At 59.7% G+C, this 13,968-nt stretch overlaps 1 protein-coding gene across 1 annotated transcript in view; it reads right to left on the bottom strand.

Annotated features, from left to right (window-relative positions):
- Positions 1-282, bottom strand: part of WNT4 (wingless-type MMTV integration site family member 4) — a 10,831-nt gene extending 10,549 nt beyond the window's left edge. The window contains exon 1 of the mRNA XM_015557298.1: positions 53-282. Coding sequence (XP_015412784.1) covers positions 53-200 — 148 coding nt within the window. The 5' untranslated portion in view covers positions 201-282. The remainder of the gene's footprint in view (positions 1-52) is intronic.
- Positions 283-13,968: the final 13,686 nt, after the last annotated feature.

Raw genomic sequence — 13,968 nt, 5'->3', positions numbered from 1 at the left:
GAGGGCCCCCACCCCGCGCTGCCGCCAGCACCCCTGCGAGCCCCTCCCTCACCTTGCGTCACCACCTTGCCGAAGACGGGCAGGGAGTCGAGCGTGGAGCAGTTCCAGCGCCGGTTCCGGAACTGGTACTGGCACTCCTCGATGGCGAGCTGGGCGCCGCGGCGCACCGAGTCCATCACCTCCAGGTTCCGCTTGCACATCTGCACCTGCCGCTGGATCAGGCCCTTGAGCTTCTCGCAGGTCTCCTCCTCCGAGATGCTCCCCACCGAGGACAGCTTGGCCAGGTACCTGGGGAGAGGGTGGTGGGGGTGGAATGAGATGCAGAGTTCCCTTCCCCCTGCCCCGTCCACTCCCAGGACGAGGCCACGCCCAGCCCAGGTCTCTGGGAGCCGACTTCTCCCACCCTGGGGCCTGGCTGCCCGCTTCTGTCTGGATCCAGTGACAGACCCTCTGGCCCGGCTCTTGGGGCCGGAGGCGGGAAGTGTTGTCTCCCACGACAAGGCCTCTGCCTCCAGTTGGGCAAAGCAGGCCGAGCCCCCATGGGATCGGGGTGGTCGCAGACCCTGGGCCCCCACCCCTTCCTGCTGCGATGCCTGCTAGCTGGGAGTCACTGTCTGCTCTGGTGTCTCTCTGTCCCACCCCCACGGCCCCCATCTTCTGGCTGCAAATCCCAGATCCTCACTGCCAGCCACATCCAGGGCCACCAGATGGAGACCAGCATCTGTGCTGCAGCACGTGGGGGTGGGGCAGTGAAGGCAGGCAGGGTGGGGGTGGCCAGAACGCAGGCCAAGAGGGTGCTGTGCCCAAGGTGACGTCGATAGCAAGTGCCAGAGCCGAGCCTCAAACTCATTTCAACCCCACGGCCTTCCTCTTGCCCGTCCTCCCCCTGAGGGGCCTCGGAAGGCTCTGTCTCATCTAATGACAGACACTGTATGATCTTGACCAGGAAGCAAGGGGACCGGGAGCAAGACACAAACATGCTCTCGAGGAAGGGAAAAGGCCCTGTGAGGAAGAAGCGATCCCTCTCTCAAAGGAGGGAGGCGTGCATTCACTGAGCACCTACTAAGTGTCGGTTATGTTTCAGAGGCAAAGTCACTGGCTCAAGGTCACCTGGTTTGTAGGGATGGACCTGACTGGAGCCCAGGTGTGGATGTCCACATGACTTGTGCTATAACTGCTGCCCTTCAGCCCACCCCCCACCCCAGGTGTCCCTGCCACACAGTAGGTGTACAGGTGTCAGTCTAATGATGGGAGGAGAGGTGGTGGTGTCTCTGGAAAGCCCCCTCTCCTCTCCCTGCCTCCTTTTCCCACCTGCTCAGTGAGAGGCCCATCTTCTCACCTCCCAGGCAGGGCGGCCTGGGGTGCCTTTGGGTTCTTGGGGGAGCAGCAGAGCACAGAGAACCACAGACTTAAGGAACATGCCCAGACAGGGGGTTTGGTTCAGACCCCTCATTCCATAGGTGAGCACAGAGAGGGAAAGGAGCCTTCCCATGGCCTCCCAGGAGGACGCTCAGACCCTGGCCGTACCCTCAGCCTCAGCCACACGGACCTGGGGCCCAGAGCAAGAGAGACAGTGTCCTCCCGCCACCACCTCTACGGGGAACCCTGGCCAGCAAACCCGGTCCGGGGAGCTGGCTGGGGTGGAGGTGAAGATGCTGTTGCCTCCTACAAGGGAAGCCACAAGTTTCCTGTCCAAAGAAGATTTAGAGGGGAAGGTGGCCATTCTGGGGATTCATTTTCCCCATCTGTAATGCGGGAAAGATACCGCGGATCCTGGCCAAGCCAAGATCTGTTGTCAGAGGCAAAGGGGATCTTGTAGTGGCAGATGGTCTGACGCGAACCCGAGGCCACGGGGCAGGAACTCTACAACCGTTTGCTGAAGGAAGGAGCGAACTGTTGAGTGGTGACCACATAGAAGAGTACACAGAAAGCCCTGTTAAAATATGGGACATTTTTATGATGATGATAATAAAAAGAGTGAAATTTTTTGGTATGTTAAATATCCTCACCTGAGGATATTTTTTCCATTGAGTTTTGGAGAAAATGGAAGGGAAGGTGAGGGGGAGAGAGAGAGAGAGAGAGAGAGAGAGAGGGAGAGAGAGAGAGAGAGAGAAAGAGAGAGAGAGCGCAACATTGATGTTACAGGGATACATCCATTGGTTGCCTCCGAGCCTGCAACCCACGTATGTGTCCTTGACTGGGCATCGAACCCGAGACCCTCTGGTGTGTGGGCCGACGCTCTAACCACTGCGCTTGCTGGCCAGGGCAAAAAAAAAAAAAAAAGGTGAACTTTTATGGCACCAGTGAGGGGGCTAAGTACTTTACTCACATTACTGCATCTATCCCCTCAGCCAGACAACGAGCCCTCATTTCAGAGAGGAGGACACCGGGGCACAGACAGGTCAAGCAATTCGCCCTGTGCGCAAAGTCACAGGGCGTGAGGGGTGGAGCCAGGACGCGAACCTGGTTTTGCCCGATTTCAAAGCCGTTGGTGGAGACATTGTGGCTCAGGGACTAGAACCAACAGCAGCGGGCAGAAGCTGCTGGGAGCTGGGCTCGCTCACCCTGAGGATGACAGCCACGGTGCGGCCGGCGCTGCCCGTCGCCACACTCCCCATCCTGGAGGTGTGCGAGCAGCAGCTGGGTTCTATTTGTCAGGCATGTGGGTTGGACCAGGGTGATGGTTTTCAAACCTGGCTGTGCACTGAAACATTTGTGGGTTTGCTGAAAGCGCAGGTGCCTGGGCCCCACTCCAGGTGGGCATCTGGGCTTTTCACACGTTCCCAGGAGCAGCTGTGAGGCCAGGCTGGCACTGGCCTGCAGAGCATTTTAGGGGAAGCTCCTGGTAGCCACTGGGGGTGCTTCCTTCGCAGCCGGAGGGAGATGTGGCTCTGGGACCCACTTGCTTCCTCTCTGCAGCAGCAGCCCCTGGCTGTGGGGCCTGCCTGAGTCTGGCTTTTTATCTAGAAGTGGAGATAACGGTTCCTGTCCCAGAGGGCTGCTGGGAGAAACTAATGTGATTTGATGTGGCTGCTGCATCTGGTTCTGAGCTGGGCACACTCAGCTCAGAGTGGTTGCGCAGTGACTGTGAGGATCTCTCCCTTCCCTGGCAGCACGGGCGAGAGAGAGGGGGGTGGGTGTTCCCGGCTGAGGTGGTCCGACCTCAGGGCCTCCCCGTCCTCTCTACCAGGTCCTGCCTGGCGGATGCACAGACTGGCAGTGTCCTGGCAGAAGCTGAGCCTCAGAGGACACAGGGCAGGAAGATGGCTGAGGGGCAGGGGGAGGATGCATTTGGAAGGGGAGGGGACCACTTGGCTCCTCAGTGCGGGGCCTGCAGCACGTGCCCCCTGCCTCTGCCAGCTAGTCCACCTGGCGCTCTTGGCCTGCAGGGGGCGCCAAGAGCCCGGCTACTGGCTGTGGGCCAGGTCCAGGTTTGGGAGGCCAGGGGTGAGGGGGCAGGAAGTTGGGCCTCCAGTTGGATCCTTTCCTGCTCAGACCCAGGGCTGGCCTCTTGGAGAAGGGTGGGGGAACCTATGTCCTCGGTGACATGGGGGACCAGAGTTGGCCTGTCCCCATCTCCACCTGTGCTCCCCCTGCATGGAGCCAGGGGCCAGGTTGGACTGCTCGGTCCTGGCTTCTGGTGAAGGGAGGTTCAAGGCCAAGGGTTGTCCGGGCCGGGGGAGCAGGATAGGGAGGCCTGGCTGAGCCACCCACCCCCTGTGTGACCTTGGGCAAGTCCCCGCCCCTCTCGGAGGCTGTCTCCCTGTGGGTACACTAAGCCGGTGTGTCCGTGTGGCCATTCCCACTGTCAGAGCTGGCAGCTCTCCTTCTATGGACTGGGATGGGGGGGGTTCCAAGCCTCGAAGGCCTCCTGACAGATGGAAGTTCTGCCGTTGAACAAGACGTGAGACGGACCGGAGAGGCCTCCTACCCCCTCCCCTAGGCTCAGGGCTCCGCGAGGGGAGATGGGCTGAAATAATAGTAGTGGGGATTTAGGGGTGAGCTGCTAGGCTGCCAGGGCCGTGAGTCACTGGGACAGCTTCCAGGAAGAAGCTGAGAAACCTCTTCCGTTGAGGAGTGTCTCTGCCCCCGTGGCTGGCACCAATGCCCACCACCCCTGCCTTTATCTGGCCCAGCAGCTGTCCCCTTCCATTACCCCCACCCCCACCCTCACCCAGGCTCTCCCAGAGCCCAGGGTCTGGCCTGGGAAACACTGGGTGCCGGAGCTGGAAATGGAGTTGGAAATGAGGTGGAGAGAGTTAGGACCCTGGGCATCACCGGCCATCCCCTGCATTTCTTGCTGGTTCTGGTATCCTTAGGGTGTCTGGCTTCATTTTACAGTTGAGCAAACTGAGGCCCGAAGAGGTGTGGTGACTCACGCAAAGTCACACAGCTAGCGAACGGCAACGTTTGGAATACAAACCCAGCTCTGCCTGGGACCTCTCTGTTCCCCGTCCCCTGGTGGTGGGTCTGCCCCGTGGACAGCTGCAGGGGGGTGAAGCCACCCTCAGTGTCATGTCCGGCCCGGGCTCTCCTCAGTGCCTAGCACAGGGTGCAGCCCACAGGAAGCGTTGGGTAAAAACCTGCGGCTGCACAGAGGGCTCTGTCCTGACCAGGTCCCCCTGCTCACCTCCTGGCAGAGGACTCAGGGGAGGGACGAATGGAGTGTGTGGGGCTGAGGGACCGCCATGGAGACAGCGTTTGCCTTTCAGTTTGCCGAGGGCCCGGAGACCCTGAGGGGCCCACCTAGTCCTGGGGACCTCAGGAAACCCCCTCTGTGCACCTTAAGGCGGCTCAACCTTTCCCCCAGAGACACCCATGCCACTTGCTGACCCTGGAGCTGGGCTGGGCTCAAATGTCGGCAGCACAAGCCATTTCTGGGGGAGACAGAGAGCCTGGGCATGGTCATTGGCTGCCGCTGCGCTGGGCGGCCTGCGGAGAGCCTTGACCATCCCTGCTTCTGCCCCGGACCTAGCTGCACTGCCCCGGTTTAGGCTTCTTCCTGCCCCTCCTGAGTACAGGCTTAGCAATTTGCCACCTGCTGCCCCGGCCACCCAGGACTCTGGCCACAGCCGTGCCATCGATCGGGTTACCCCACCATCCCAGGCTGCCCCGGTGGCTGCTGCCAGCCAGCTCGTGCCCCATCTTCTCAACCGGGGGCTGCAGGTCCTTCAGGCTCCTCCCAGGAGGCCCTCCCCGCGCCCGGCCCGTGCCTGCAGCCTGCAAGGCTGGAGGGCCGTGGCCCTGCCAGGGAGATCAGATCCTCTCGGCCACCTGCTGTTTTCATTAGAAACTAAAATTAGCTGGGCTTGTCCCAAGCTTTCCCAGGTTTGCTTGCTTTTTAAAAAATATATACACATGCCTGGGGGAAAACCCGCACCTCTCAGGCTCCTCCCCGGCCCTGACTCTGCGCGTCCAGGGGAGAGGAGACGGGAAATAGCTGGGGCGTTTGGGAGGCCAAGCAGATCAGTGTCATGGGTCCTGGCCCTGCGGGTGTCCAGGTGGGGGCTGGGACGCTGGCCCAGGCCTCTCTGCCCCCTCCCTCTGGCCTCCCTGCCTGCTTGGGCCACATTTAGAGCCTCCTCAGGAGCGGTCCTGCCTGCAACACCAGCACCGGGAGGAGGAGGGCCGAGTGGGAGGGAGGGGAGCCCGAGGGAAGCAGTGTGCTTGTTGAACAGCGAGCCACCTTGGGAGACCTGGGCCGATGAAAGCAACAGTGACACGGAGCCCGTCCAGAACTGTGAGCCCCACCCACCACACCCCCAACTGTTCAGAGCTTCGAACGTTTCTGTACCCATGGTCTTAGCATCCCCCTGGCCTCTCCCCCATGGCACCCCTGTCCCCGACACCCTTCTCCCTCAGCGTGGTAGGCAGTGTGGCACATGGTGCAAGGGAGATGGCCAGACTGGGTCAAATCCCATCTCTGCGATACTTGAGGCAAGCTAGTGAACATCGCCGAGCCTCAGTGTCCTCATCTACAGAATGGGGAGAACAGTAGTGCTTACCTCGGGAGGCTCAAATGAACTAAGTATTCACATAGCAGGCACTCTTCCCCTGTTGGCAGCATGATTATAGTATCATCATTACTAGAATGTTTACTATCATCGTGATCATCATCACCTCCATCTCAAAGCCTCTTCATAGCTGGAGCCCCTGCTGGACCCTCCAGCAAAGGAAGCCAGTTCTGCTCATTGGTCTCCTTTGCTTGGCTCCCTCAGCTCTCCTAGTCCTGGGTTCCTGACACTTTTTTTTCAGCTGAACACACTGAGGGGAAGACACACTCCCATGGGGAATAGTGGGTCGCTTCAGCCTCGGTCCCAACTGCAGACTTTGGACAGAAACTCCAGACGGAGCATGTAGAGTTGAGGAACCTGTTTTCCCGGTGTTTCTGGGCCATCAGATGGATCCTCAGGGCTGGGAGTATGAGGAACGGGATGGGGGCAATGGTGCTGTTAGGAGCTGGGGACCCGGGGTGAGGAGGACCAGCTCAGGTGTGCCCGGGCATTTGGAAACACTTTGTAGGACTAGATGGCGGGAAGAGAGGCACCTGAGGTCCCTGTCACTTGTGCTCTTCAAGCAATAGTCACGTGCTTTCATGTGTCCTTACTGCATCCATGGAGGGGTGTCCAGGGGGGTACTATCCCCTCCATTTTACAGATTAGGAAACTGAGGCTCAGAGACAGGTGTTCAAGGCCATGCAGCCAGTCAGGAGTGGTCAGGCAGGACTTGAAAACAGGTCACTCTGGCTCCTAAGCCTGGGCCAGCCGATTGGGGTCCAGAGGTGGCCCAGGTCCAAAGGCATGATGGTTTGGCACCAGTGACTGGAGGGCGTGGCTCCATCTTTCACTGATGAGTCTTTCCAGCGCCCACAGGGAAGGTGCGCGGCTGCTCAGGAGTGAGGGTCCTGGGGAGGGAGATGTCTCGGTGGGTGCGTGGCTGCCTGGACAGCATCTGGGACTGTGGTCTCTGCAGCTTGTGGGGCCACGAAAGAAGTTGCTGCCACTGGCCTGAAACCCCTGGAGGGGCAGCCAGTGAGGAGGGCAGGCCTTGGAGAGACTCCTAGCGGTCGTGGGGCCGTGGGTGCTGCCCATTTTAGCATAACCAGCGTCCTCAATGCCCAGGCCCAGTTCTCTTGGCTCCGAGCGCATGTCCTCAGTTGGGGGGAGATGACGGCCTCCTCTGGAGTGCAAGTCCCCACTCCTGTACCCCAGGGCACTACCCCCCTCTTCCTGTCTCCTGGGATTCCTGGCTCCCTTTTCTCCCATCCCCAGAAGGCTCAGCAACCCCATTTCCTGTCTCTTGGCTTCCCAGTTTCCATTACTCCCATTAACCTGGTGTCCCTGCTCCTCACATTTCATTCCTGAGGGCTCTGTGGCCCCCCACTTCCTGTTTGAGAGATGACCCTACTCCCCCATTTCTCTCTCACAGTATTTTTTTTTTTTCCCAGGGGAGCTGGTGGCTGACTCAGGGCTAGGAAGTGGCCACTCAGACTTGAGCCTGGATGACCCCAGGGCTGTGCCAGAAGGTACGAATTTTCCTTCTCTCCCTGGGGCAGGGGTGTTTGGGGGAGGTGAGTGGGTGTCAAACTGAGGGCACTTGCTGACCTTGCTTGGCTCCTAATTTGCCAGCAGAGAGCTTCTCCCTCGCAAAGACCTGCCCAGCCCTTGTCCGAGTGCCTTCCTCACCCTTGTAGCCACTGACACGTTGATCTGTCCTCCCTGGTTCCACCGAGGGAGCCTGGGGGTGGGGGGGCGGGGATGGGTGAAACCCCAGCTGAGCTGTCCAGCACTGGCCTCCTGGAGTGAGGCTTGTACCCTGGCGGCTCCAGGTTTCTAGTGAGTTCCCTTGGCCTTGATGGATCCCTTCTAAAAGCCCAATCCTGGGAGACCCTGTGGCCAAACCAGTACCCCCACCCCAATGGGCAGATGGGAAAACCTTGGTTCCTTTCTTGCCCCCGTTGCTCACCACCTGCTACCTCTGGACCACTATGAGCCGAGGTGGTGACTGGCCAGGGGTGTGGGGCTGCTTTCATCCTCTGCAGAGAAGGTCCTGGGAAGGCAGGAGACCTGGGATGGAGTTCCAGCACTACCACTAATGTGCTGTGTGACCCCAAGCGCCACGCACGGAGCCTGGTGGGTGGATGGAGTGGGTCTTGACAAATTAGTGCTTGCCGTGAGGGAATGGGGCACAGCAGGCCCTCCCCTGCGTAGAGGCTCAGTGTCTGGGGAGGGGCTGAGCGGACCATCCCCGAGAGCCCTGCTCACTCCGATGGCTGCGATTCTGTCCCCTCTGCCTGGGGTGCCAGCACCGCGGGGCATCCTTGATCAAGAGGAATGCCCAGCAGTCTCCAGCTCCCTGGGCAGAGTTCCTGGGACCCGGTCCTGTGTGATAGGACATGTGAGCAGAGAGAGAAATAGGGTCTGAAAGGACCATTCAGAATCACAGCAGAAAAGAGGCCCCTCTGGTCTCATCAGCAATTTCCTGCTGCTTCTAATGGGCCTCTGCACCGCTCCCTCCTGAGCTGCGAGCTGTCAGGAGGCTCTTCCCTCCCCGGACACATCCCTCCCTCTTTCCACCCCCTTCCCCCTCTTCTCAGACCAGGTCCCCTCCACTGCGGGGGTTCTGACTTGGCCAGGGAACTCTTAAAGATCCATTTCAAGTTTTCCAGGAGATGGGGGGAGGCGGAGAGGGGTTCGGATGGGGAAGGGGAGCTGGTGGGGTCACGGCAGGGAGCGAGCCTTCTCCTGGGTTTGGCTGAATCACAGAAGAGGCAGTTCAGGACTCAGAGATAAAAACCTGGCAACCCCTGTGGAAATCTGGACAGCAACCACGGGTCGCAGCGTGGCCTTCCAGCCGAGTTTGCCGAGCAGAGCAGCGGAGGCTCTCGCGGGCGTGTTTGGAGTGGGGGTGACTGGAGGGGCCAGGGGCGTGCAGCTGTCGCCCTCGTTGGTGGTTCCCTGGCCAGCTCTGTGCCAGGTTGGCTCAGGCCAAGCCTTTCTTCCCAGAGGGAGGAACGAGGGGAGGAGGCTTGGTGTAAATGCTCAGCTTTCCAAACGCACCCACGGGGCCCGAGTTGGGCGAGTTTCAACAGGTTTGGGGAGCACCGTCTTGTCAGATGCTTGCTGAGTTGCTCAATTGCTAATCCAGGGTTGAGGGAAGAAAGTGAAGCCATAGCAGACAGCTGGGTTGTGACTGCCGCCTGAGCAAACCCCAGGGGCAGAGCCTGGTCCCGGGGGGCCCTGCCGTGGAGGGCGAGGGGGAGACCGGGCTAGCCTGGCACCGAGGGGCGTGCCCTCGCTGGGGAGCTGAGGCCAGGGCAGCAGATCTGCTGGGTGACAGCCACACTTCCTGACACCCACTTTGGCACATCTTAGCATCACCTGAGGCTCAGGCCAGTGGAGCGGAACCTCCCTGCTTCTCGAGGTCTCTGAAGACCGGGCACCATCTGACCACAGCTGAAAGCGCTCTGGAGGGAACAAGCCCTTCTTTCCTTTACCCATCACATGGTGACCGAGCCCCGACGGCACGTCAGATGCGTGTCAGGAGCTCCGAGGGCGCCGGGCAGTGCTTATGCCACACCTAGGCCCCCAGATGTTTATAACCTCGCAGGAGCAGCAGCCACACTGCCGGGTGGTAGCTGCAGATGATACAGAATAGTTGCGGGGATAGAGGCAGGGGATGAAGGACCCGGAGGTCTGAACATGTGAGAGTCAGTCAAGTTGAAGTCCTGCTTCTGACTTGCAGAATGACCTTGGGGAAGTCACTGCTCCTCTGGCCTCCGAAGTGGGACTGAAAAGAATACAGTCTCCTTCCGCTGAACAGGGCAGGGGAAGAGGTGATGTGAGGGTCATGCGTGTGAAAGTGCTTTGTCAACCCCTGATTCTCAATCAGGGGTGATCGTGCTCTGCTGGGGACAGTGGGCAATGTCTGGAGACATTTTTGGTTGTCATCTGAGTGAGGGGTTCCTACCGGCTTCTGAGTGGGTAGAGGCCGGGGATGCCGCTGAATATCCTACAATGCACAGGACAGGCCCTAAATATCAATGGGGTGACTTGAGAAATCCCAGTGTCAGCTGTAAAGGGCTGCGGTGATTGCGACTCAATTCCCAGAGCCCTTAAGACAGTGGTTCTCAACCTTCTGGCCCTTTAAATACAGTTCCTCATGTTGTGACCCAACCATTAAAATTATTTTCGTTGCTACTTCATAACTGTAATGTTGCTACTGTTATGAATCGTAATGTAAATATTTGATATGCAGGATGGTCTTAGACGACCCCTGTGAAAGGGTCGTTTGATCGCCAAAGGGGTCGCAACACACAGGTTGAGAACCGCTGCCTTAAGAGGAGCTCCAAGGGGACAGGTTTTTACTATTTAGAAGGGAGAGAGGTATCCTTCCCTGCGGGAGACTCGGGGGAGACAGGCCACACCTTTACCTGTGGGGCTGGCACTGACACCTGGGCTGGTTCTGTGCACACCTGGCCCAGCGAGCTGCGCCTGGAGTGCCAGGCCTCACTCTGCCCATGGCCAAGGGAATCACATAGCCCGCCGGGCAAGCAGATGCTCGGAGCTTGGCTGGGAGGTGCGCACCTGTGGGGAGTCAGATCCAGTTGAGCCACGTGATGCCTCCCCCGGCGGCACTGAATGCCTGTCCCAGCCACAACTCCTCCGGCCAGCAGGACTTGCCTGTTAGCCTGGCTGGGCCTCCCTCATCCTCCGAGACTCTTGCAGGGGCCCTGGTCGAAGAACAGGACGGTGGCAGCCTAAACTCCCACCGCAGTGTCTTATGTAACATCACAGGACCCCGGCAGAATAGCCTGGGGTAAACAGGGCTTGGGAGCAGTAGCCTGAAGGCCTGTTGTCTCCATTGTCCCTGTAAATAGGGACACGACTCCCATCTCACTGACAGCAGCCCTCAGCTCCCAGCAGCAGCCAGGCCATTGCTTTTGGTGTGCCTGGCGCAGTGCTCAGACACTGCATGCGTGGCCTCGCTCTTGCCTCACAAACCCCCGAGCGTGGGTGCCATTGTGCAGATGAGGAACCGGAGGCTCAGAGAGGTGGAGTAAGCTGTCCAAGGTCACTCAGCTGGTCAGTGGCAGAACCGGGAAGGAACTGTGGGCTACCTGTCATCTTAGAGACCCCGTTCTGAGCCGCTCTGCTGGACTGTCTTTGAGTGCAGCATGGGCTCCCTGCCCTCGCTTAGCAGGTCTCGGCTAGGGCCCCGGCTCAGTGCACCACTGCTTTCCCCCAGTAAATCCACAATAGTGAAACCTCAGCGTCTGTTCTCCGACTCTTCCCAGTACTTCCACTTGGGGTTCAGTCCTCTGCTGAGGACTGCAGCCCAGAGGATGGAAGAGACCCATCCAAGGCCTCCGGAGCTGGGACTGGAACCCCAGTGTCCCAACTCCCAGCACAGCCCTGTTGCTCGGGGGGAACAGTTAGAGACACTTCTGAGCCCAACTCTGTGGCAGAGTCCAGGCCATCCGCCGGTGGACTGTTTTCATCCGTCCGTCCATCCCTCCCTCCCTCAGTGGTGGGAGCTGCCACAAGCTGTCAGCTCACTCCGGGTGCCAGACACAAGCCTAATCAACAGCTTTCAGCTTCTCCGGGCTCGCCCAGGCCGCAGGCTGCGGAGCCTCCCCGCTCCAGGCTTCCTCCTGTCCGACAGCTGCACGCAGCGGGACACCTGGCCTCCCTGCCAGGCCTTCGGAGACAACACACAGCACCGGCTCCTGCACCGGCCAGCCAGCCGCCGGGGACTGATGCCCAACTCCAGGTACCAGGATGGGGGTGGCCAGCCAGGCCTTGCCCCTCTGAGAGCCACCGCCGGCGTGGCTCACACTTGAAGGACGGTGCCAGCCACCATGCCTGCCTGCCTGAAGCTTTTCCTTCTAGAAGCAGCTTTTGTATCAGCTCCTTCTGCTGTCCAGGAGCTAGGTGACTCTGGGCAATTACCTCTGTGATCCCCAACTGTCTCATCTGTGAAATGGGATTCAAATGTTTCAGGGTTGAGAGAGTACAGTAGGTGCTATTGTAAATATTATTCTTATTGTCACGATTCTAACCTCCAGGCCAAGTGCCCCACTTCGTGACTGCTCTGGCTCTCACGGAGCCCTTTCCTGGGCCAGCAGCAGCACATACACTGCCCCACCCATTCGTGGTTTTGCCTGTATCTTGTCTTTCTCCCTAGACCCCAAGCTCCTAGAAGTCCAGCGATGGAGGGTGATAAATTCAAGGCAGGTGACCCAGTCTTGGATGTGCCCAGAGATCTCTTCTCCATCACAGCCTCTCTGGTGGGGTTCGGGTCCTGGGGAGCCCCCGCTCCTTCTGCCTGGGGTTGAACAGAGACCCTTGGCTCGAGGCCCGAAGCCCAGGGTGGAGCAGGCGTGAGCGGGGTCATCCAGAGACCGCTCTGTGGCAACCTGAACCATCACTGTCGCAGAGAACAGGTTTGCCAACCTTGCTTCTCCCTCCAGGCCGCCCTCCTCACCCCGCCCCCCACGGCGCCAGCACCAGAACTGAGCTGTTGGAATTCCCCGTGGTTTGCGTGACCCAAAGCTGGGGCCGGGATTTTGGGCTTTGATGTGACACCACCTGGGACACACTGGTTCAACCCTGGAACGGCTCCAGAGAAGGGGCTATGTCACGGCCTGGGAGTCAGAGCACCTGGGTTCAGTTCCTAGCTCCTGCGGCCTCAGTTTTCTCATCTGTAAATTGAGCCCAAACACTAGATGCTCTTCAAGGACTTTCCACAGTGGATGTCATTCTTTCCCCCGAAGGCCTGGGTCAGACCCTGGAATCACCCCTTCTCTCTCTGCCCTTTGGTGACTATGCTGGGCGGTCAGACCCGGTCCTCACTCTTCCCGATGCGCACGCTCACTGTGGAGCCCCAGCTCGGAGCCAATGCTTTCAAGACTCAGCTCCAGGGACCCGAGGCTCCCCCAAGTCCAAGTCGGCTCCCCACCTCAGCTCTGTGATTCAGACCCACTCAGGGGGCTGGTCTGCAGGGGGGCAGTGGGAGGACATGGTTTCTGTACACTGTGCCACTACCCCTGAAGTGTTAATCAAATTAAAGCTCCAAGAAAAACAAAAGCTCTGCAGCCACTTCAGGCGGCCTCAGCGTCCTCGCTCCCAACAGCTGGGAGAATTCCACATCACCTCCGTCCCCCAAGCCCTGGGTGGCTCGGACCCCAACGAACACTCTCTTCCCGCCTGCAGGGCCCGGACTGGCCGCAATGACCTCATAGCAACAGCCACTGCACACTGGGGGCAATTTCACGGGAGATATTTGTTCTCTGGTCTTGATGCAGAGAGAATTTTTTCCTCTCCCGCCGTCTCCATGGAAACCCCAGCTACACTGTTGGCTAACCCCCTTCCCACCTCATGCTTTTCAGATCAATACTGGAGCCCAGCTCCCCACCGGCTGCCCACAGAAGATGGGGGCAGCGCTCTGGGCCAGGGTTAAACCTGGAGCCTGGGGAGTAGTCACTGAGGGGGATGGAGGAGTCGGGGTCCTCTTGCTCCCCTGTGAACTCACTCAGCCAGGCTCATCCCTTTAGACACCCCGCACTTCTGTCCCTTCACAGGGAGTCAGGCCTTCGCAAGAGGACAGACACCAGCCATCACCAGGCGAGACACCAAGAAGTGGGGGGCGGTTGTCGTCCTTACGGGCTCCAGTTGTTTCTTCCTGCCCCGGGGAGGACCAAGGCTGGCCAGCGCCGGCCACGGGCTCTCGGAGGCCCTGGGTCCTGGTCCCTTCCCTTCGTCTCTCCCTGGCTCCCGCCCCCCAAGCGGGAACAGGTCTCTGCACGCCTCCAGCCCAGCCCGCAGCGCGGCGCGCGGAGCTCGATCCTGGACGTCTCAGGATTAACCTGCTACGAGGACCCGGAGTCCTTGGCGGCGATGGACTTCTTCGGGGACCTGTCAGCTCGGCCCGGGCGGCACCCCGCGCCCGACAGCCCCATCCCGGGGT

This window comes from Myotis davidii, unplaced genomic scaffold (genome assembly GCF_000327345.1).
Source record: "Myotis davidii unplaced genomic scaffold, ASM32734v1 scaffold149, whole genome shotgun sequence".
Classification (NCBI taxonomy): domain Eukaryota; kingdom Metazoa; phylum Chordata; class Mammalia; order Chiroptera; family Vespertilionidae; genus Myotis; species Myotis davidii.
This window is presented reverse-complemented; position numbering and strand designations above follow the sequence as displayed.